Here is a 23,967-nt window from a genome sequence, read left to right as displayed (position 1 = left end):
ATGAAACATGCCTGGATTTCTCATATGGTACTGCACCTCTGCACAAATGTCGAGATAGCAGCTCTAATGGAGTTGCCTTTATCAGCTTGCCAGAAACTTTCATAAACGCATACTTGCAAATGCGGGAAACTGAAAGATTAGCTACTTTCTGACGTTAATACCTGTATTCATTTTTCACCCAACACAAGACAAAGAATACCTCAGCACTATCAACGTGCAGAAAGATTTATTTATTTCCAGTTCATTTTTTAACGTGTAGATAAAGAAGTTTTCCACAGACGATTAATTGTCTGTAATTCGTACCTCGTCTTCAGTTTGTTGTCTTCAGTCGGCAATACTTCGTACGGAACGAAAGAAATACCATAAAATAAAATAAACACCGAAACGCTTACGTTGCTCGGATTCTTTATTTAACAGGGTAAAGAATTACGTACAAGCATTTTGTTTGCGTTACATATACCAGTGATGGAACCCAGTACAGTAGGTAGGCTAGAGTCCTTAGACGCCAGATGCAGATCGGATCCAGGAACGCAGGTTGCCGACATTGGCGAAGACACCGGGGGTGGCCTCGCACCTTGAACTGCCCCAGGAGACGATGCCCACCTGTGTGCTTCCGCTGACCAGGGGACCACCAGAGTCTCCGCTGCAGACGCTCTTTCCGGCCTGGCCGGCGCACACCATGCGGTCGGTCACAGTGTTGATGTTGGCGAAGGTGTTCCTGCACGTGTTGCGGTCCAAGATGCTGATGTCCACCTTGAGCAGACTGTTGGCGGACGGTCCATCGGTGTACGTGGCTCCCCAGCCAGTCACCGTCACTGCGAGACCACCTGGTGGGTCGTAGTTGTCACTGGCGAGGCCCACTGCCTGTGCGTTCGAACCCAGCAGAGATCCGGACACCTGAAAATCAGAAAAAACAATGCACATGTGCTACATCGAGTGATGTGCCACCTGTAACTTAAGATGTGGGAACTGAATATGAGAATATTTAAGTACCATTCTCAGTGTATTGAGAACATTCAGTCAGAACACGGAATTTTACGACAGGGGAGGGAGGGTTAATTGCTGTTTTAGCACAAAGTTAATCCAGGACACATTTAGCATATATGAGTGTAATCATTAACTGTTTCACAGATACAGTGTCCCACTTCAAAATTTAGAGAATGCCCAAGGAGGAATGTTCAGTATTCAGGGTTATGCAGCCATCATCGTCAGTATTTTGTCCAAGGACAGGTGTTCAAATGAGCTCTCCTTACAGCTCTGTCAGTTGTTACCCTCTTCGTTTTCTCATAATTGTTTTCTATTCTGGTACTATCCACCACCTCGTACCATCGGCATCCTATTCTTCTTCTATTCATCGTTTCTTCCATAACATCCATCAGTAAACTATCCCTTCTCAGCAAAGTCCACGAAAATTTTATGAAGGACATCATATTCGCCGCTGCCTGCAGAAATTATTTATTTGACGATAGCAGTTTCGGGCCTTGGGCCGTTCTTAAGTGGTACTGCAAATTATTTTGCTTAATCATCATGTCAGTTTTTTAATCCTGTGTTATTATACACAAATTAATTTTAAAATTGCACATGCTATGAAGCAAAACCGTTCGTTGTACCACTTGAAAATGACCCAAAGGCCGAAACTGGAATAGTGAAATAAATTATTTCCACAGTAAACGGCGAATATGATGTCATATAAAAGAATTGTACATGACTACGAAGCACGATCAGGAGAATTTATCCCAAAGGTTATTGTGTTTATTCTTATTATTAAAATTTTTTCTGTCTTCCCACATTGTCAATTCTCACTTTGTCTACTCATTTTATCCTTTCCATCTTCCTCCAAATTTCTCCTTCTTCCGTGTCCATGTCTTAGCTCCTTATAATGCCATGCTCCACATAAAGAATTTTGTCAGTAACTTGTTAAGTTCCCTGTCCATACACCTGCCTAGAAGCCTGTTGTTCTATTTAAATTTCTCCTTAGCAACGGCTGTATGCGTTTTCGACTCATTAATGATTCGCATGTCTACTGTGATTGTGACTTCCTGATATTTGGAAGCGCTAACTTGGTCTACTATATGTTCCTGTTGTAGCTTTTTAGTTCTTATTTCTCCTGCACTTATCATCATACATTTCGTCTTTTTCTTCTTAATCCTCATTCCGAATTCTTCACAGGTGTTTGTTCAATTTCTTTCGTATTCCGATTATAGTACTTTCACTGTCTGCCAATACATTCTAGCCTCCCACCATGAACCTACACATCTCTTTTTTGTCTTAAACTCTTCTGAATAGTAGGCACAATATAAATGTTAAACAGTATTGTGGAGAAAACAGTATTGTGGAGATACAGCAGGCTTGGGTCACTCACATTCAAATCATGCGTTAGCATGTCATTTCGTTTCCAGTCGTTACTCGTATTTTATGTTGTAGTTAAATATCCGTAATCTGTCATCTATCCCTACAGTCGACTCTCCCTTCCGCAGAATGTACACCATGTGGCAATTAGTCTATTTCATATGTCTTATTACATACACAGTTTAACTATTTCACGTCTCTATTCCCTCGGCTCTTAAACAACACTGCCAGCAATCCACGAATTCCACTTCCCTCTTCATAACTCTTCAAGAACTTTTACTTTCTCTTCCTTTCTCCTTTCCTGTAGCTCTCGTCTTCTCTTCTAATTCAGTATGACAGGATATAACATGAACGATCAATGGCAACAATAAAGTTAAGTTAACCTGGGCTGCAAAACGTGTACATTTTGAATTTTCTTGCGGAGGAGGTAGTATGCACGAAAACAAGAAAAAATACTCTGGTAAATATTGGCACTAAAATGCATCCTTTAACGATCGCAATACTAAGGGAGTATTGTTATTAAATGGTGTACTTTATATTTTAAATTTTTGAAAAAATATTTGTTGTTTTAACTACTTCTTATACTGCATTTAAAAACTGTTCATTATTTCTATGTTAAACTTAAACCAAAAGTTAAAGTCTAGGTATCGGATGGGAGTTTTCGGATCAAATGTCATATTCATATCTATTTTCATGTTCAGTGCCCTTTTTATACATATGCATATCTTTAAATAGTATGTTATGAACAAACGTCAGCGGCAGTTAACGAAATTTGTATCTTTAAATTTTTTGTAGTAGTCATATAAGACCTCTCCACACGATGTACATGTTACATAAAACACGTTCGTATTCCTAAGATTGCACTACTGGATATTTTCAGGTTCTGGACGCTACTTACGTACATGTACAACTTTACATATTTAAAAAAAGAACGATTTTAATAAAAGTTAATAATAACTAACGAAATTAGGCTCCCTTTCTATTTTTTAGTCGTGGGCATAAAGAACAAACTCCCCCACTACCGACAATGGATGTTCGAGTTATGGAAAATACGGTGGTACTGATAGGACTAAGAGCGATGAGCTCTTGTACGGTAGAGGAGATGTGTTCCACAGTAGCGAACATGCAGAAGTGTTCATAGCTCGTAAGGTATACAATTTAGAGCTCATGTTATCTGAATTTTCTTCTCCTTTTGATCCACACCACCACCACTCACAATATGGAAATCAAAGAGCTTGCAGTAGAAGAGATACGTCCGATAGTGCCAGGGATGAAGAAATGCTCAGAGCTCTGAAGGCAGGCATTTAAAAGCCCATGTTCACTAGCCTTTTTTGCTTCCAATGAAGTTTTCTGTCGTATTCCTGAATATTGACCATTCCTTGTGGGACACCCTGTACACATAATATGAAACAGACGCCAAATAATGCCCCCACGACAAGAGTACGACGACGCATATGTGGTTGTTTTTTTAAACCACATATATAGCGCTTTATCACAAATTATAATGAATTAATACCATAAAGCACTCCGTCTTCAGGCCACAAGTGGCCCATCGGGACCATCCGACTGCCGTGTCATCCTCAGGTGAGGATGCGGATAGGAGGGGCGTGTGGTCAGCACACCGCTCTCCCGGTCGTTATGATGGTTTTCTTTGATCGGAGCCACTACTATTCGGTCGAGTAGCTCCTCAATTGGCATCACGAGGCTGAGTGCACCCCGAAAAATGGCAACAGCGCATGGCGGCTGGACGGTCACCCATCCAAGCGCCGGCCACGCCCGACAGTGCTTAACTTCGGTGATCTCACGGGAACCGGTGTATCCACTGCGGCAAAATTAATACCATAGCTGAACAAAAAATGTGTACAAGAATAGGTATTCTGTAAGCGTTCAATGAATTCGAAAGTAAAATAATGCCAACAGATATAATTAAAAATAGTGCTTTTAGTAAAGTCAGTCATTCAGTACTAATACTGGAACTAGTACGGAAGATGACAGACAGTCGGCCGATACTCTGTATTGGTCTTCCGGAATTGTTTTACGACGAAAGATCGAAATACGTCTATTACCACTCAATACTGAAGAAGTATCCGGAGGTCACGAGGTACCAGGTACCAGTGAGATGCTGTAGAGATTATTCAAAAGAACATGTTCTCCTTCCAGCAACAGTTTATCCTAGATAGTGCGATTATCGAAAGGCACACTGCTATAAAGAGTAGTACAAGTAATTCCCGTTACCACAGAAGTTCGGCATAAGCATGCACGCACTTCAGGGCCCATATCGACGATGACTGTGTTGTGCAGATTTGTGGAAAATACGTTATGATCAAGTTTATTACCTTTTTAAAGAAAGAAAGCTGCTATGATCGGCACTGATAGCTAAAATGTTGTAGAAACGGTGCTCAGGTGAATGCTGCGGTCTTTAACCTCTCCGAGGCAGCCTGTTCAACCTTGCATTGTTTTCAATGAACATAATATGGCCATATCAGGAAGACTGCTGGAAATTGCAGAGGATCGACAGCTGATGCTTCAGCTGGCAATACAGACAGAAACTTGTTAGTCTTCCGACTGGTTTGGTGTGGCTCTTCAAATGGCTCTGAGCACAATGGAACATCCGTGGTCATCAGTACCCTAGAACTTAGAACTACTTAAACCTAACTAACCTAAGGACATCACACACACCCATGCCCGAGGCAGGATTCGAATCTGTGACCGTAGCGGTCATGCGGTTCCAGACTGAAGGGCCTAAAACCGCACGGCCACACGGGCCGGCGGTTTGATGTGGCCCCCTACAATTTTCTCCCGTGCGCCAACCTCTTCATCTCAGAGTACCAATTGTAACCTACGTACTCAATTATTTATTGGGTGTATTCCATTCTCTGCTATCTTCTACAGCTTGTACCCTCTACTGGTCTCTATAGTACCATGGAAGTTATTCGCTAATTTTTAACACAGTCTTATTATCCTGTCCCGTGTTGGTGTCAATGAATTCCAAGTATTCCTTTCCTCGGGGGAGAAAATCCTCATTCCTTATTTTATTAGCCCATCTAATTTTGAACATTCTTCTGTAGCACCACATCTCAAATGCTTTGATTCTCTTCTGCTCCAGTTTTCCCACTGTCCATGTTTCACTACCATAAAACGCTGTGCTCCAAACGTCCATTCTCTGAAATTTCATCCTCTGATTAAGGCCTATGTTTGATACTAGTAGACCCTTCTTCGCCTGAATGCCCTTATCTTCGCTGCATTATTTGATCTTAAGTCGTCCTAAGCTGTTTCACATTGTGATTCTGCTGCTGGATCCACTCTCTCTTACCTCATGTTTCTTCTTCTCTCACGCCATGAGAAAAGTCCTCCCCCTTAGAGTGACCTTCAGTGTACTCTTTCGTCACACCCACTCACTCCTTTGAATTTAACAGTGGAATTCCCTTTTCACGTTTATTATTACCACCCTTGCTTTCAATTTCAGCGAAGGTTGTTTTGACTTTTCAGAATGTTGAATCAGCCCTTCAGACAATCATTTCTTTTTCGATTTCTTCATTTTTCTTGCAGCCATTTCTCCTTTGCTTCTCTACACTCCCTATTGCTTTCTTTCTTAACTCACTTATGTTCCTGTGTTTCTCAATTGCCCTGAAAATTTTTAAACACCCTTCTTCATCGATCAAATGAAGTATTTCTTATATTATCGATGGTTTTTTCTCAATTACCTTGCTTGCAGCCTTGTGTTACTTTCCAACATCTATGATTGCCCTTTATACATGTCCATTCCTCTTGAACTAAACTGCCTACTGAGCTATTCGTCATCTCAGTGTCTATATCCTCATAGAACTTCAAGCGTATCTCTTATATCCTTAGTACTTCCGTATCCCACTGCCTGGTCATGCCCTCATATTTCACCCTACCCTTCATCATTACTAATCTGTGATCTCTGTATCTACTCCTGTGTCTGCTTAGAGTCCAGTATCGGAGCCACTGCCTGATCATGAATTAATCTATCAAAGTAGCATTCACTATTATTAGCTGAAGTTTATTACAGAACTCACGTAACCTTTATCGTCCTAATTAAAACTACCAAGCCCACATATTGCCATAACGGTTCTCCTTATAGATACGTCGCTTAAAGAGAAAGTCTTAGTTAAAAAGTTGACATACGAAGAAGTTCTGATGAGCTGATCATTCAGTAAGTCTAACTTTCCAGAATGAGATTTTCACTCTGCAGCGAGTTCGAGTCTCGGTCGGGCACACAGTTTTAATCTGCCAGGAAGTTTCAAGTCTAACATTGTTATTCTGCTGTTTCCGTAACTACATATATAGACATCTTGTTTAACTTACGTTATTTTCTCGAGGTCCCATTACAAAAGTAGTATTCAAATTTAGTTGAGACTAGAAAATTTAGTGCAACAGGGTACATGATAAAGGGGGGGCATGTATTGAACCGTTGTCTTTTCACAAGACCAGTCACCGGTTTCACTCATTTAATTTGTCGAAACCAGAAATAAAGTACGTCTGATTCACCGAATGGAAAACTGAACACCTTTCGTTCAGAATGCATGTCACTCGAATCTGAGGTACATTGTTATAGTCGTAGGGACAGAACAAAATATTACTCACCACTGAAAAGTAACGAGAAGTGCTGTAGTGATGAATAATTAAAGAAAAGTGGATCTAATGGCTATGAGCAGTATGGGACTTAACATCTGAGGTCATCAGAGAGAGGAACTACCATCATCTACATTCAGGTGATCTAGACAATGTTCAGATGTTGTATTAAATCTAATTGAGGCATATACTACACACCTGGACAACGGCAACATCGTAGTCCACGGTATCTTCGTTGTACGATGCGTGCATGTAGCCAGAGCTGGCGCTTCTGACGAAACCGCCGCTTCCACGGGTTGAGGTGCCGGCCCGGAAACTGACCAGAGAGAGGCTAATGCCGTCCACACAGTGAGCAGCCGTCAGCGCCCAGTTGGAGCTGATGATGGATGCACCACAGATGTGCGAACCGCCGTACTGGAAAGACAGTTGCCACGGGTAGTTGGCTATGTTGGCAGAGGATCCTCCAATGATGCGGCCATTACCCTTGCTCCACAGCCTGGCCGGAGTGGGCAGAGCTAGAGCAGAGCTCAGCAGGCACACGAGGAAGATGGCCAGGCGCTGCATTGTGGAAGCTGTGTCTGCCAGAGCGTCCGACCTCGCCCTTTATATACAATTAAAACTGCAGACGTAGATGGAGTCGGCGAACGTCATATCTCGTTTACGCTTCATCGTGATCTTGATAACGGCCAAAATAATTACATGTGACTAATGAAGTGTGTGTGTTCTCACAACTGTGATCTTACTATTCAATGACGCACAGTGGAAGTGATATAACTTTTATCTATTTCTTGACTCCTTGATATGAATATATATTACGACGGTGATTCGGACGGAGGTTCTACCTTTTGCTTGATTTGTACCAGTAGCTACGTAACGGTAATTTGTTACCAGTCCACTAAGTGTATGGTAAATATCTATTAAAAGAGTACATAACCATGCCACATAAATTCAGTTACTTTATAATCAAAGTCAGATTCAGTAAGAAGTTCTTAATAATTAATCCAGAGCACTGTATCTTTCGTTTCTTCTATATAGTGTCAATGGACGTATTAGCAATACATGTTTCATGTAACTGAATGTGGTGTGAATTTTGTGAAGATACTTAACATACACGATTCTGCCCAATTCCAACCGCACATAAATGTCTGTTAAATATCAAACATATTGTTTTATCCGCTAAGACATTAATAACCGAAATTGAAGAAATTGCTCCTTGGCTTAGAGGCGGCATCGTAATTTAAAGTGGATAATTCAACCTATGGACGATAATACACATACACCAATCTGCAAACAAATATTTATTATTAGTAGTAAACGGATGTGTAAACACACTTGACTTTTTACAAAGAAATAATCCTGAACTAATAATGAACGGATACAGTGATTAGTGATTGTCGATACGAGACTGAATGTTTATACCCCCAAATTCTCCATAACTAAACGAAAAGTATACCAATCCTAAAAATTAGATACGTAAACATTCACATGACGCCTTCCTGAGAGACAACCTCAACTCTTTCCAAATTAACAGTGTAGGTGTAGACGATATAAGGCTTAAGTTCAAAGAAATAATATCGACAGCAATGGACAGATTTCTATCGAATACAGTTACAAACGATCGAGCTGATCCCACTTGGTGCATAAAACTAGTCCGAATACTGTTGCAGAAACAAAGAAAAAAGAACGGCAAATTGAAACAACAGCAGAATCTCCAAAATTGGCGATCTTTTACAGACGCTCGAAATATAACGCAGACTTCAATGCGAGATGCTTATAATAGTTTCCACAATGAAACTTTGTCTCAAAACTTGGCAGGAAAACCAAAGAGATTCTGGTGGTATGTTAAGTATGCTGGCTGCAAGTAAAAGTCAGTGCCTTCCCTGTGCGATAACAATAAAATACTATCGGCGACAGTGCTACCAAAGCGGACGCCTTCTGTTGCTCCTTCACTGAAGAAGACGAACAAAATATTCCAGTATTAGAATCAAGAACAGGTGGCAACATGTGTAATGTAGAAGTAAATATACTCGAAGTAGTGAAACAACTTAAATCACTAAATAAAATCAAGTCTTCTGGTCCAGACTGTATACCAATTAGGTTCCTTTCGGAGTATGCTGATGCATTAGCTCCATACCATATACAACCGCTCGCTCGACGAAAGATCCGTACCCAACGATAGGGAAGTTGCACACGTCACGTCAATGTTCTAGAGAGGTGGTAAAGAAAGGTAGTAGGAGTAACCCACTAAATTAAAGGCCCATATCATTAACATTGATATGCAGTAGGGTTATAGAACATTGAGTTAGAATATTATGAATTACTTCGAAGAAAACAATCTTTTCACACATAGTCAACACAGATGTCGAAAACATAATTCTTGTGGAACACAACTAGGTCTTCACTCACACGAACTGCTGAATAATATTGACAAGGGATTTCAGATTGTTTCCGTAGTTATAGATTTCAGAAGACATTTGACACTTTATTACATATGCGGCGTTCAATGAAATTGCATGTCTGTGGAATGTCGACTCGGGTATATGACTGTATTCGTGATTTCCTATCAGAGACGTCACAATTCGTATAACTGACGGAAAGTCGTCCAGTAAAACAAAAGTTACTCCTGGCGCTCCCGAAGGTAATGATTTAGGTCCTCTGCTGTTCCTTCACTAAATAAACGCTTTAGGAGACAATCGTAGCAGCAGTCTTAGGTTGCTCGCAGATGGTTTATCGTCTGCTAAAGTCATCAGAAGATCAAAGCGAATTGAAAAACGGTTTAGAATTATATATATATATATATATATATATATATATATATATATATATATATATATATATATATAGTTCGAAAACTGGCAATTGTCCCTCAGGAAAGAAGAAGTGTGAGGTCCTCCACATGGTGGAGAGGGGGTGGGGGCGGGAGGGGGTTGCACGATAAACCAATTAAATCGAAAGCCCCTAAATTCGGTTAAATACCTAGAAATTACGGTTATGGCAAACTTAAATTGGTAAGAACGCGTAGAGAATATTGTGGGGAAGACGAACCAAAGACTGAACTTTATCAGTAGAACACTTAGAAGATGCAGAAGATCTACTAAATAGACTGCCTACACAACGCTTGTCCGTATTTTTTTTTAAGTACTGCTGCGAGGTGTGGGATTCTTAACCGATAGGATTAAAGGAGCACATCGAGAAAGTTCAAAGAAATGTGGCACATTTTGTATTATCGAGAAATAGGAGAGAGTGTCACCGATATGCTACAGGATTTGGGGTGGACATCATTAAAAAAAAAGTCGTTTTTCGCTGCGGCAGGAGACTTCAACCTCCAACTTCCTCCTCCGAAAGCGAAAATATTTTGTTGGCACTGACCTACATAGGGACAAACTATCGTAGTAATAAAATAAGGGGAATCAGAACCCGCTCTTCCAGATTGAAATAATAGAGAATTGATGTAAATGTGGTTCGATGAAGGCTCTGCCAGACACTTGTGTGTGATTTGCGGAATATTCATGTAGATACAAATGTAGATGTAGGATGTGTGTAATCTTGCAACGGTATATACTGCTATTTAGGCAGGATACATTTACTGTACGAAATGAGTTTCAGTACATAACGAAGTAATGTTTCTTTGATGTCGAATACACCTTAAATTCCAAGTAAGACTTTGGCGATTTTCCGGTAGATGCTCCCTCAGACATTATAACTTCTGCTCAAGATAATCTCATTACAACCGTACTTCCCGCATATGCATATGCAAGTTACTGCTAACTACAAGCACAATGAAGAGACCATTCTCAGTCAATAATATGGACTAATTTTAGCAAAACAGTTCTACGCAGAATTACAGATACACTAACCTCACTATCAGTTCACCATTGTCAAAATACCTCGTATATGTCGTTATAAGTAAATGTTAATATTGATCTCCACTGTACAACACATAGGCAACCCAAGGCCAATATGCTTCAAAACAGTAAAACCGTTGACTCTGGGACACAGACATACTACAGTCATATGAAAATGGCACCACTACAGCAGGTGAGTGAATATTTTGTTGAAAAACAGTGAGCTGTTTATCTACCGTTATGTATTAAGGTGTAATTTTCAGGTTCATTGATCTTTTAAATTAACTATCAATTTCATTGTATAATGTTGGAGAAATTCTCAACTAGAGTTCGATTTATTTAGAACATAACGATACCACTCTCAGTAGTTTTGGAAAATTCTCAAGAACGCTACTTTTCTTCGTTTTACAATTACTTCCTTCTTAACATTTCATTCTCTGTCCCTAAGGATAGCTAGGACTGATCAAGATGAGTACCATTGAAGGGCCCTGTTCTGTCAGGAAGAAATACATAGATGAGAGCTTATGACAGCAGTGTTTGCAGCTACTAGAATTAGGAAGCATGAAGCCAACTCTTAATATGACTTTCAAAATGCATAATTATTCATTACAATCTATGTGACGTGGCTCCTAACCGCAAATCCACGACACTAATGCTCATCGCCTGATGTTAATGAGGTTAGTAGTCTTAAAAATGTAGAACTGTTACTTGAGGCCACTCTCTTAGAACTGTTCCTGCTCTATGATTTAGTTAGCTCTGTATAGTTTCCTTTACAAATGTCCTCATTTATTCTATGGATGTATTCCAGTTTCTGTCTTCCTCTGTTTTTTTTTTTTTTTCCCTCTACAGCTCCCCTTATTAACATGGCCTAAATGTTTCTTTTCTCTCCGTTGCTGTGGATGAGGTCTATTTCACACCATAACAGGCCACCTAATTTTCAACATTCTTCCGTAGCATCACACTCAAGTGCTTTGATTCTCTTCTGTTCCACCTTTCCCACAGTCCATGGTTCACTACTACACAATGCTGTACTCGAAACGGACAGTCTCAGAAATTTCTTTCTTAAGTGAAGGCTTCTGTTCGATATTCGTAGACTTGTCTCGTCCAGAAAAGCCCTTTTCGCCAGTGCTTGTCTACTTTTTACATCTTCCTTGCTCCGCCCATCATGGGCTGTTTTGCTACCTAGGTAGAGGAATTCTTGAGATTCGTCTGCTTTTAATCTTCAACTCTGATGTCAAGTTTCTCTCTGTTCTCATTTCTGGTAATTCTCATTTCTTCGTCTTGCTTCGTTTTATTCTCTATCCATATTCAGTACACACTATATTCTTCATCCCAACTCCTGTAATTCTTCATCCCTCTCACTGAAGATAGCAGTGTCATCAGCAAATCTCATCGTTGATATCCTTTCACCTTGAGTTATAATCCCACTCTTGAACGTTACTTATATGTGCGTCATTGATTCATCGCTGTATGCATTGAACACTAAGGCAATCCGAATACTTCACTCTTTGTGTTCCAGTCTTATTGTTCCCTCTTGGTTCTTGTACATTATATTACCCGTCTTTTCTTATACATCACCCCTGTATTACTGGTTCCATCAAATCAACCACATGCCACTGGTTACCTGTACTGAGTCACCTCCCTCCACCTCACTTAAGGCGGAAACAAGCTCTACTGAGGGAGGCCAAGAAAATCTCTGCATCACCCTCTCTGCCACTGCACCAGGAATTCTGTCATCCGCCACAGCAACGATTGCGATCAAGAAGACCAGCAAGTGTTACTGCAGGACAACTCATCGCTGATGGTTTTGATCTAAATGAAAACTGGAAGCATGAATCGACAACAAAAACATTGGGAACAAGACCCCATCACCTTGATCCCACAAGGAAGCCAAAATGTTTTGACCTACCGAGGAACCTCTGGTGCCGCCTCAACAGGTTAATGCCTGGACATGGTTGTTGTAGCTACTTCAGGTACAAATGGGGCTGGATCGGTTCACCAATGTGTGAATGTAATCAAGAAGAGCAGACAATTGAACATTTAGTCCAACGCTGTCCACTTAATTCATATCTTGTAATTCCTGACGACTGGTTCACTTTCACACCCAGCTTAATTAATTGGTTGAAAAACACGGACTTAAAGGTTTAATCTTGTCTTATATCATACGTATATTGTAAAAATCATTTGCTTTGTATCAACTGTATATAGTATAAAATCACCATACGATTATATTAAATAACCCCTAGTTTTCTCAGAATTTCGTAAATATTGCACCATTTGTGATTGTCGAACGCTTCTTACGCGTTGACAAGCCCTATCTAGGAACGTGTCCAGATATTTCTTCAGTCTTGCCTCCAGTGCCACATCTAACCTCATATTGCCCTTCTGGTGCCCTTACTTTTCCTAAAGCCAATCTGATTGTCATGTTACAAATCCTCAATTTTATTTTCCATTCTTTTGTTTATTATTCTTACCATAAATTTGGGTGTACGAGCAATTAAAATTATTGTGCAACAGTTCTCGGACTTACCGGCTTTTTCTATCTTAGGAATTTAGTGGATGATGTCTTTATTAAAGTCAGATAGTACATCGCCAATCTTATACATTCTAGACGCAAATGTGAATGGCCGTCTTGCTGACACTTCTTTCAATGATTTTAGTGACTTTGACGGATAGTTACCCACCCCTTCTTCGTTATTTGATCTTAGTCCGCTAAAGATCTTTTAAATTCTGACTCCAATACTGGACCCCATACCTCTTCCCCGTCACGTTATCAGACTATTCCTCTCACTCACAGAGGCTTTCAATGTACTCTTTCCACTTATTTCGCCTTAGCTTCACTGCAGTGCCCATTTATTTCATTACTGGGTGACTTGTTTTCCCCTATTCCTGAATTTCCCTGCATATTTTTTTCCATCCATCTTACGTCGATAAATCAAGGTATTTCTTCTGTCATCGATGGTTTCTTTGCAACTGTACCTTTGCTTTTTTTCTAACTTCTGTCACTGTCATTTCAGAGATGTCCATTCCTCTTCATCTGTACTGTCTACCGAGCTATTCGTTATCGCACTATCCATAGTCTAAGAGAACTTCAAGCATTCGTTAGTTCTTCAGTATCGAAAGTCTTTGCGCATTGCTTCCTCCTGGCTAGTCCCTTTAAGTTCAGCCTACCCTACATCGTTACTATATAGTAATCTCTGCCTATGTCTGATCCTGGGTACGCTGAGAGTCCTATATCTGAATACGGAATCTGTGCGTGAACATCATGTAGTCTATCCGAATTCTTCCCTCCTCTCCAGAACTTAACAAATACACCTCCTCTCCTTGTGGTTCTGGAACAGAGCATTCGCTATTAGCTGCTGAGTTTAACAGAGAACTCAATTAGTCTTCTTCCTCTCTCATTTCCATTATCGAGCCCATATTCTCTAGTCAGCCTTCCTTCTACTCCATGACTACTTCCATGACTGTTAGATTTTCACTCCCTTTGTATACTGAATTAATCGTTCATTATTGTCATCCACTTTATTACTCTCTTCACCTCTTGTTTTCAACATCTGCATTATACCAGATCTGTTATAGTTGGTTTGATGTCGATTCTGAAAAGAACAGCCCTAGCACTGAACTGTTCACTATAACTCACTTTCTGACCTACGTTCCTGTACATAACGAACCCTACCCCATTATACAATTTTCTGCTGCTATTGATATATCCTTAACGTATCTGACCAGGAATTATTGTTTCTTTCCCTTTGAGCTCAGTACCTCACACTAGTTCTAGATTTAACTTTAATCGTTGCCGTTTCAGATTTTCTAGTTTCCCTGCCACATTCAAACTTCTGACTTTCCGCACCCCAACTCGTAGAACCTCACCCTTTAATTGGTAATTCAACCTTTTTCTCGTGGTCACATCGCCCTTGGCAGTCCCCTCCCAGATATCTGAATGGGGGACTAGTCTGTAATTTTTTACCAAAGGGAAAATCATCAAGACAGTTTTTCAATTCAGACCGCACGTCCTGTGGATGCACATTATTTGTCTTTAATGCAGTGCATTCCATGGACTTCTGGATCCATATGTCGTGGATCATTGCTGATTTTTCCGCCTTTTAGGGGCAGATTCAAAATGTAAAGGCAAGAGAGTTCCCTGAACCACTGTCCGCTCTTCCGCATTCTTTGACAAGGTCGTTGTCAGTTGAAACAACCAGGGTGAATTCTTATACCAGAAGTCTTCGGCTGCCATTTCTGATAATTTTTATACGTGACACCTGTCCAAGTTTCTCGTCGAATATTTCACAGATTTTTTTTAATTTTTTTTTTTTTTGGTTACAGAGGGCAAGTAGCCCTCTCGTAAAACACGCTGAGCCACCATGCGCCACAAAAGGCTGTCCCTGGATGGATTACTGGGTACTGGTGTACTAGACAAATATTTCGGTCTTTGCAAGACGCTTGCCACTTGAAGCTGTTGATGTGTGTACAAGGTTATATTGTGATACCAGCCAAAGATAGCGGTGCCACACCGATACGAAAGTCATTAGCGATTTCTCGCTGCAGTTCTAACGGCAAAAGGGAAGTGGCCCTGAAGATAAGCCCTCTCAGCACCGCTGTGCCATTGCACGGAGTTCGGTATAGAGACAAGCTCGGACTCTGCTCTATTTGTATCTAAGACAAGCTATGATGAAGCACTCATCATCATCAAATTAGGACGCCAGTGCTATTCTAGTCTCAGTAGGAGATGTACTTTTGTAAATGTTGAACTTGTACTTAAAGGGAAGAGTTTGTAATTCTGTGCATAAATTGATACTTTAACGTTCAATGACAATCGTGAACATTCGGCACTCCCATGTGTCAATGGATTATATAATTATTATTCATTTATTAAGTGAACAAATATTTAGTATATTGTAGTTCCGATTAGCTATCTACCAGAGCAATCAAAAGACCCACGGTTATGACCAGACGATTGTAGTTTCGTCAGGTCTTCAAAAATGGCAATCAAAAGTCCCGCCGATACTGATCGGTCTTTTTCGTCTGCCGTCTACCCTGTATGCGATGCCGGCCGCGGTGGCCGTGCGGTTCTGGCGCTGCAGTCCGGAACCGCGAGGCTGCTACGGTCGCAGGTTCGAATCCTGCCTCGGGCATGGGTGTGTGTGATGTCCTTAGGTTAGTTAGGTTTAAGTAGTTCTAAGTTCTAGGGGACTTATGACCTAAGATGTTGAGTCCCATAGTGCTCAGAGCCATTTGAACCATTTGAACCTGTGTGCGAGATGCAAACGTGTTGTTCCTGATTGCTGCTGACCTAATTATTCTCATTTATGTTGCCCTACGTTTCTTCATTCGCGTTATAGTGTGTCTTACAGTATTTCACTACGTCTGAACAGCCCCAGGAAATATCTGTAGGCGAAACTGGACAGTTTCAGGAGATAACATCTTTACTAAACAAACAAGCAGCACTCCGCTGCTAGCTGCTCCCAGATTTCGTTCACATCACAACCAGGACGCAGGATGGTCGGACTCAACGGGGCAATCGCAGGAACACTTTGCTGCCCACAAAATAACAGGGACGCTGGGCAAAGCTTACTTGTTAAATACCATTGGTCCAGACATTGATCGCCTCTGTATAGTGTGCCGGAACTGCTCCGAATAAAGTCTCGTAGGACGATGTTGTTCAGTTGCTGGATGAACATGTCGTAGTCAAATTCGTAGAAACTGCACGGTTAAAATTTTTTCGTATGAAGCAACAGCCTGCACTGACTGTCAAACAGTGGAGAGCAAAAGTCAGGAGTCTAACCACGCATTTCAAGCTTAAGTATTCCTGTGGAATTAACTGTAATGGTGTCGTATATCTGAATGCTATCACATGAAGAGTATCAGACACACACATTCGCAATTCAATGATCAAACGGCTACACCCTGATTTAAAATAAGTTCTGTCTATTGCGGAATCTCAAACAGTTGTGCACTCAACAGAGGTTCTTTAGAGCCTCCATTTATTTCAGTCGTTCACAGTGCACCACACGCTCAGTCTCTAGTGAAAAATAGTGTTCAGGTGTTTCAAAATAAAACTCAGAAAAACAGTAAAAGAAGTACAAGTAAAAACTACAGTGTCACTCTCGTGGTAAATGGCGTGTACTACAAAATTATGTAACGATATCACGTCCGCTGTGCTTCTTGAACTGGTTTGGAAATACTTTTCTTGTCCTAATGCAAATTGCCTTCGATGTAGACCCGCCTGCCACATTCAGTTAGTGTGTTTATGCAGAAAGCAAGGTCAGGGCATCAGCCGCTGTCACGTGAGAGCCACCGCGGTGACAGCTGCTCTGTCAACAGGTGTGCAACGAAAGGGCCTCGCCACTCACTCACACGCTATCCGAACATCGCACTTCCGAATCGCTGAAGTCTCCCGCTGCAATATGCAGGCAGGCGAACAAACTGTTTGTTCAGTTACGAGTGGAAGAAATAGCCAGTTGGACACTGGTGCTTCTGTTCCCCTGATAAATAAAGACTCGTGTGACGGAACTGGTAGCCCACGTAGCATATTTCTATTTTGACTGCCTACAATCTACATGAAATTCATGTCCTTGGCGTGTGTAGTCTGCCAAAATCTTATCAGAGAATGACAAAGGTGTGTCTCTTTTTATGCTCTTAAAGACAGTGAAAAAATTTTTGAGTTAGAGTTGTTCGATTTGTTCAACCTGTGCATTCAGTACTGTACGTTACAAATGTGTGTTTCTGTACCTCGCACTATTGTTTGTGACCTCTGTAGTAAGAGTAATGAAACATATGAACATGAGATAGGAGGGGTTAGAGACGTTGAAGCACACGCAGCTGTGAAGGACAATGCCCAGCCACGATTTTTTTGTGGACGGCCATTGCAGTCCGTGAGCAGGTTGCTCAGGAATGGCAAAAGTGGAGGAGAGAAAGAGGAGATCAGTGGTTTAACGTGCCGTCGACAACGAGGACATTAGAGTCAGATCGTAAGATAGGATTAGGAAAGAATGGGAAAGGAAATCGGTTATGCCCTTTCAAAGGTACAATCCCGGCATTTACCTGAAGCAATTTACGGAAATCATGGAATACCTAAATCTGGATGGTGGTACGCGTGTTTGAACCGTCGCCCTCCCGAATGCGAGTGCACTGCGCAAACCAATGACCACCGCCCCCACCCGGTCATCTGAAAAAGCCATGATGTAGTTAATGTTTTTTGTTCTGACTATAAAGCAACACCAGGCCCGTAAACTGTCGTGGATTCTATTCCTCTTCCATATGCAGAAGAACTAATGGACAAGACTGGGATAAGCAAGATTCTTTTCAAAGTTAGATTTACGATTGGTGTGTGTAGAATTACCGCTGGAAGAGCAGTAATAAAAATTCACGTAGGTTTGTTTCAGTTCCAAAGACTACCGCTTGTAAGCGCTTCAGTCCCTGCAGTTTTTCAGTGATTTCTCGATCTGTTATCATAAAAACTCTCAACATGTACAAACTATTTAGAGAATAAGTCGTTAAATTTCGGGAACGTCCGAGCAAATACAACTCCTTAAAATACTGTTCCGGCCGCGTATCGCCCGGCCATCCTCAGAGTGAGTCACAACGCTAACGGCAGTCTGCCAAGCATGGCCTTATATACTCCACCACGGCGGTACTGCGTGCGCCTGTCACACATGCTGGTCGGTGCCAAGGAGGTACACCTACACATGCGCCACTTCTCTGCATTTCTATTACACCGAGAGTCGGATTACGTGCCCTATGCAAGTTAAAACCATTGTCTCTATTTATTAAGTTAACTGTTAATCTAAATGTATGACTTCTTGGAAAATGGAATCCCAAAATGAAGAGGCCGATGTTAAAATAATCACGTCACTATAGTCCATCAGATGACCAGTATCTATACAGTGTTCTTCCACAACCTTGTATAGATACGGGTCATTTCATGAGCTACAGTGACATGAAGATTTTAGCATCCACCTATTCATTTTGGGAACCTGTTTTCAAGTAGGTCACAGGAATTTGATTAACCTACAACTGAGTAAGTACGGATGATGGTTTTAATTTGCATAAGGGATGGAATCGCACACTTGGTGTACTTATGATGATGATTACGAAGTCCCATACTCTTGGACAGAGCGTAGGGGAGCGCTCTGGATGACCCGCACCGCCGTACTAGGCAAGGTCCTAGTGGAGGTGGTTTGCCATTGCCTTCCTCCGACCGTGATGATGATGAAGACGACCCAACAACACCCAGTCATCTCGAGGCAGGAAAAATCCTTGACCCCGCCGGGAATCGAACACGGGACACCGTGCTCGGGAAGCGAGAACACTACCGCGAGACCACGAGCTGCGGACCTTGGTGTACTTAAGTACCAGGTAAGTCGTGAAGGTGTTACCGCCGCCAAATATACATCGATAATGGCAATGGCAAGGAAATCGTTTCTGAAGAAGAGAAGTTTGTTAACATCGAGTATAGATTCAAGTGTCAGGAAGTCGTTTCTGAAAGTATTTGTATGGAGTGTAGCCATGTATGGAAGTGAAACATGGACGATAACCAGTTTGGACAAGAAGAGAATAGAAGCTTTCGAAATGTGGTGCTACAGAAGAATGCTGAAGATAAGGTGGGTAGATCACGTAACTAATGAGGAGGTATTGAATAGGATTGGGGAGAAGAGAAGTTTGTGGCACAACTTGACTAGAAGAAGGGATCGGTTGGTAGGACATGTTTTGAGGCATCAAGGGATCACAAATTTAGCATTGGAGGGCAGCGTGGAGGGTAAAAATCGTAGAGGGAGACCAAGAGATCAATACACTAAGCAGATTCAGAAGGATGTGGGTTGCAGTAGGTACTGGGAGATGAAGAAGCTTGCACAGGATAGAGTAGCATGGAGAGCTGCATCAAACCAGTCTCAGGACTGAAGACCACAACAACAACAACAAGCAAATCGAATGTCTGAACGCTTTGACCACAGGTGGCGCGTGTGTAGGGGTGCCTCTTAGCCACCGACCAGCATCTGTAACCAGCGGACGCAAAAGAGCCGCAGTGGAGCTTATAAGGTCACGATAGGCACCTTGTTGTCAGTCTCTCGACTCGTTCTGAGGATAACCAGACGATACACAGCCGAAATATTAGTCGAAGATGCAGTGTTTGCGTGGCTACTTGACCGAAATTTACTTGATTACGATATGTAACCAGGCAGAACGCGGCACTGCACTCGGCGAGGCCTGTATAAGACAGTGACACAATTGTTAGATCGGCTACTGCTCCTGCAGTGGCAGGTTGTCAAGATTTAAGTGAGTTTGAACGACGTGGTGCTATAGTCGTCGGAAGGTCGATGGGACACAGCATCTACGAGGTAGCGATGAAGTGGGGATCTTTCGTTACGACCATTTCGCGAGTGTACCGTGAATATCAGGAATCTGGTAAAACATTAAATCTCCGACATCTTTGGGACCAGAAAAAGATCCTACGAAAACGGGACGGACTACAACTGAAGAGAATCGTTCAACGTGACAGAAGTGTACACCTTTTGAAAACCGCTGTAGATTTCAATGCCGGGCCATCAATATGTCAGCGTGCCAACCATTGAACGGAATATCAACAACATGGGCTTTCGGAGCCAAAGGCCGACTCATATACCATTGATGACTGCACGACACAAAGCTTTATCGCTCCCCTGTGCCCGTCAACACCGACACTGGACTGTTGATGACTTGAAACATGTTGTCTGGTCGGATGAGTCTCGTTTCAAATTGTATCGAGCAGATGGACGCTTACGGGTTGGAGTAAACCTCATGAATCTATCGACCCTGTAAGTCAGTAGGGTACTGTTGAAGCTGGTGAAGGCTCCGGCAGTGGTTTGCGGCGTGTGAAGTTGTAGTGGTATGGGACACCCGATACATCCAGATACTGCTCGAACAGGTGACACGTACGTAAGCATCTTGGCTGATCACCTGCAACCCTTCATGTCCACTGTGCATTCCGACGGACGTGGGCAATACCAGCGCCTTGAAACGAGACTCATCCGACCAGACAACATGTTTCAAGTCATCAACAGTCCAGTGTCGGTGTTGACGGGCCCAGGGGAGCGATAAAGCTTTGTGTCGTGCAGTCATCAATGGTATATGAGTGCGACATTCCACCAGTCCAGAATTGCTACAGAGTGGCTCCTGGAACACTCTACTGAATTTAAAAGCTTTCACTGGCCACCGAACTCTCCAGATATGAACATTATTGAGCATATCTGGAATGCCTTGCAACGTGCTGTTCAGAAAGGTCTCCACCCTCTCGTACTCTTACGTATCCCTGCAGGATTCAAGGTGTCAGTTTCTTCCAGCACTACTGCAGACGTTAGTGGGGTCCACACCATTTCGTGTTGCGGAACCTCTGCGTGCTCGCGTGGGGCCTCCATGGTATTAGGGAGGTTTACGAGCTTCCTTGGGTCTTCAGTGTATATTACCTCTGTAAGACGGTCATTTCATGTCTTTCCTCTCATTATTTAAATAATGTCAAGGTACTCAATGCATGAAATTGCTGGTTTGTAAAGCGATATTGTGGTGACAACACAATACACTTCGCCACTACAAGCGCGCGAAATCATCTCGGACTATGAAGGCATCTTTTCTGAATAGTTACTGTATTTACAGTCGTCGATCTTCTGTATCTTGTTACATGCCACGCTTGCTTTATAAACTTAGCATCGATTACTAAGCAATGTTTATTGTGAACGAGAGAATGAGTTCGAGTTCCCATAGTGGTGACCACAGAATTGAAAATTAATTACTTTAAGCTTTGTGATAATGCATTTATTTTAATATTTGACGAATTTGAAAAACATTCGTGCAAATATTTATTTACAGTTGCGAAGGGACTATTCTATATTCCAGATAGAATTTTTGTATATGTCCTGCAGTAGCGTTGTGGACAGCTTGTGAAAATACACACTGGTGTTCAAAATTAAAGCAATAAATCGCTATTTCCCCGTCTTGTGTCTGATTCACGATATAATCATACAAACTGTCTACAGTTGTCAGTACGACCATGTTCTGGATGGAATATGGCATTTCGGTCAGTGGACAACCACACCAACGAAGACATCAGGGCACCTGTTAAACGTGCTAGTGTTTTCCGGGTCGTCCGACATCCATAGTCGCTGTGAACACAGTCACAGACGGCGCAGTATGGCAGATAAGACGCCTACCAGAGGCCATAAGGTGGAGGGCCATAGGAAGACTGGAAAAATGTGTTCAAATGTGTGTGAAATTTTATGGGACTTAACTGCTAAGGCCATCAGTCCCTAAGCTTACACACTACTTAACCTAAATTATCCTAAGGACAAACACACACACACCCATGCCCGAGGGAGGACTCGAACTTCCGCCGGGACCAGCCGCACAGTCCATGACTGCAGCGCCTCAGACCGCTCGGCTAATCCCTCGCGGGAAGAATGGAAGCAGGACAGTCGAAAACTGATGTGTCCTGATGGCTTAATGTGAATCGTGGTGTCGTTTCTCGGCTGTGGTGACAGTTTATAGAGACCGGAACTGTGTTCCGAAGACCGAGGCAGAGCCGACCACCTGATCATCAGAAAGAGAAGACCGTTATTTGACTGCAAGGGTACGACGGTACCACCTTTGTACTGGACAGAAACTCTCATCTGACCTCGCAGCGCCGACCATTGTGACCGAGCGGTTCTAGGCGCTTCAGTCCGGAACCGCGCGACCGCTACTGCCGCAGGTTCGAATCCTGCCTCGGGCGTAGTTAGTTACGTTTAAGCAGTTCTAAATTCTAGGGGACTGATGCCCTCAGATGTTAAGTCCCATAGTGCTCAGAGCCATGTCAACCATTTTTTGACTTGGCATTGCCCACTGGAGGTGTTGTATCGAGGCAAACGATGACAGAAGCCTTTGACAGAGTGGCCTTTATTGTCAGAGACCTACTGTTCGTTTACCTCTAACGTGTCTTTACTGAAGGGAAGGTGTAGAGTGGAATCGTCAACATACCACCTCGACGGTCGAATAATGGGCCAAGGTTCTTTTCACAGCATGGTCTCCATTTGATGTGGAGAGTGATTCTCGCTACATTCACACCAGGAAGGAATGTGTAACACGATTTCGGGACCAAAATGTTGTGGTGAAGAGACCGATTTCGAATAGGATGGCTACTGGTGTTGTCAATAATTATGTTGACTACTCGAACAACTCCATGAAATTATACGGGTGAAATGGTAATGTTTAACTCCTGTCTCTTATTGTGACGCGATACTGAGTCGTCATGTTAGGTTGTTGTGAGATGCTGTGTGCCCAGATTTTGTACTGATGGACGACAATGCTCAATCCCATAGAGCACAGGTAAGTGACGTTTTCTTGAAAACAGAAGCTGTTGCACTCATGCCGTGGCCCTGCTCGCTCTCTCAACTTGAATCCCATAGAGCATTTCTAGGATGCACTAGGGAAAGGGGTTGCATCACGTCAGCATCCATCAACCATTCTCCAAGACTTGCGGGCAGCTTCGTAGCAAGAATAAGCGTTATTGCCTCAAGATGAGATTTATGACATCATTCACTGCATGCCCAGTCGTTTTCAGGCCTGTATTGCTGTCAAAGATGGTAACACCCCATACGGAGCACATCAACCAGTTGTCAGAACTTGTGTGCAAAGTCATTAAGTTGAAATAAACGAAGACCATTTTTGTCTACCGTTATGCATGTTGCAGTTGTTTAGAGTCTATATTTTTCATATTGTTTCTACATTACTATTACCTGTTTACGTTGTTCTCTAGCAAAATAAAAGCAACCTTGCAAAATTTCCGTTTATTGCTTTAATTTTGGGCACCAGTGTATTTGCACTGCATAAATATAGTACCCTGATTTAAGGAGACAAATCTGTAGTTTTGTAAATAATATATTTCAGCTATCAGTCGTCCTTTGGAATATTTATTGGCAAATCTAGATTTCGGCTAGCAACTAGCCATTCTCAATGCACTATCCTTCTTTTGGTCAATGCATGTAATGCCTGTTGGTCTGACTTTCTACACAGTATTCCATGAACTGTGCACACAGTCGGACCAACAGGCATTGAACCAAGTGTTAGCTATGATTAAGTTATGCTCTGTGCAAATTTCTACTATGCGGTTTCCTCTTTCATTTCTTATCCCCAGCCCATATTTGCATATTACCTTTCCCTCTCTTCCTTA

The 23,967-nt window shown here is 42.1% G+C and overlaps 1 protein-coding gene across 1 annotated transcript; it reads right to left on the bottom strand.

Annotated features, from left to right (window-relative positions):
• Positions 1–498: 498 nt before the first annotated feature.
• LOC124712289 (trypsin delta-like) lies at positions 499–7,509 on the bottom strand. Its single transcript, XM_047242583.1, has 2 exons — positions 7,144–7,509; positions 499–897 (listed from the first exon to the last, which is right to left on the bottom strand). Exons 1-2 carry the CDS (start codon positions 7,507–7,509, stop codon positions 499–501), a joined length of 765 nt encoding a protein of 254 aa, XP_047098539.1.
• Positions 7,510–23,967: the final 16,458 nt, after the last annotated feature.

Source organism: Schistocerca piceifrons, chromosome 8 (genome assembly GCF_021461385.2).
Source record: "Schistocerca piceifrons isolate TAMUIC-IGC-003096 chromosome 8, iqSchPice1.1, whole genome shotgun sequence".
NCBI classification, from domain to species: Eukaryota; Metazoa; Arthropoda; class Insecta; order Orthoptera; family Acrididae; genus Schistocerca; species Schistocerca piceifrons.
This window is presented reverse-complemented; position numbering and strand designations above follow the sequence as displayed.

What these genes read in the sequence shown, in the direction of transcription:
- LOC124712289 (XM_047242583.1), bottom strand. Translation starts at nt 7,509, where the DNA reads ATGCAGCGCCTGGCCATCTTCCTCGTGTGCCTGCTGAGCTCTGCTCTA. An exon ending in ACGATGTTGCCGTTGTCCAG is followed by an intron (nt 898 to 7,143) that starts GTGTGTAGTATA and finishes TCTGATTTTCAG; the next exon opens with GTGTCCGGATCTCTGCTGGG.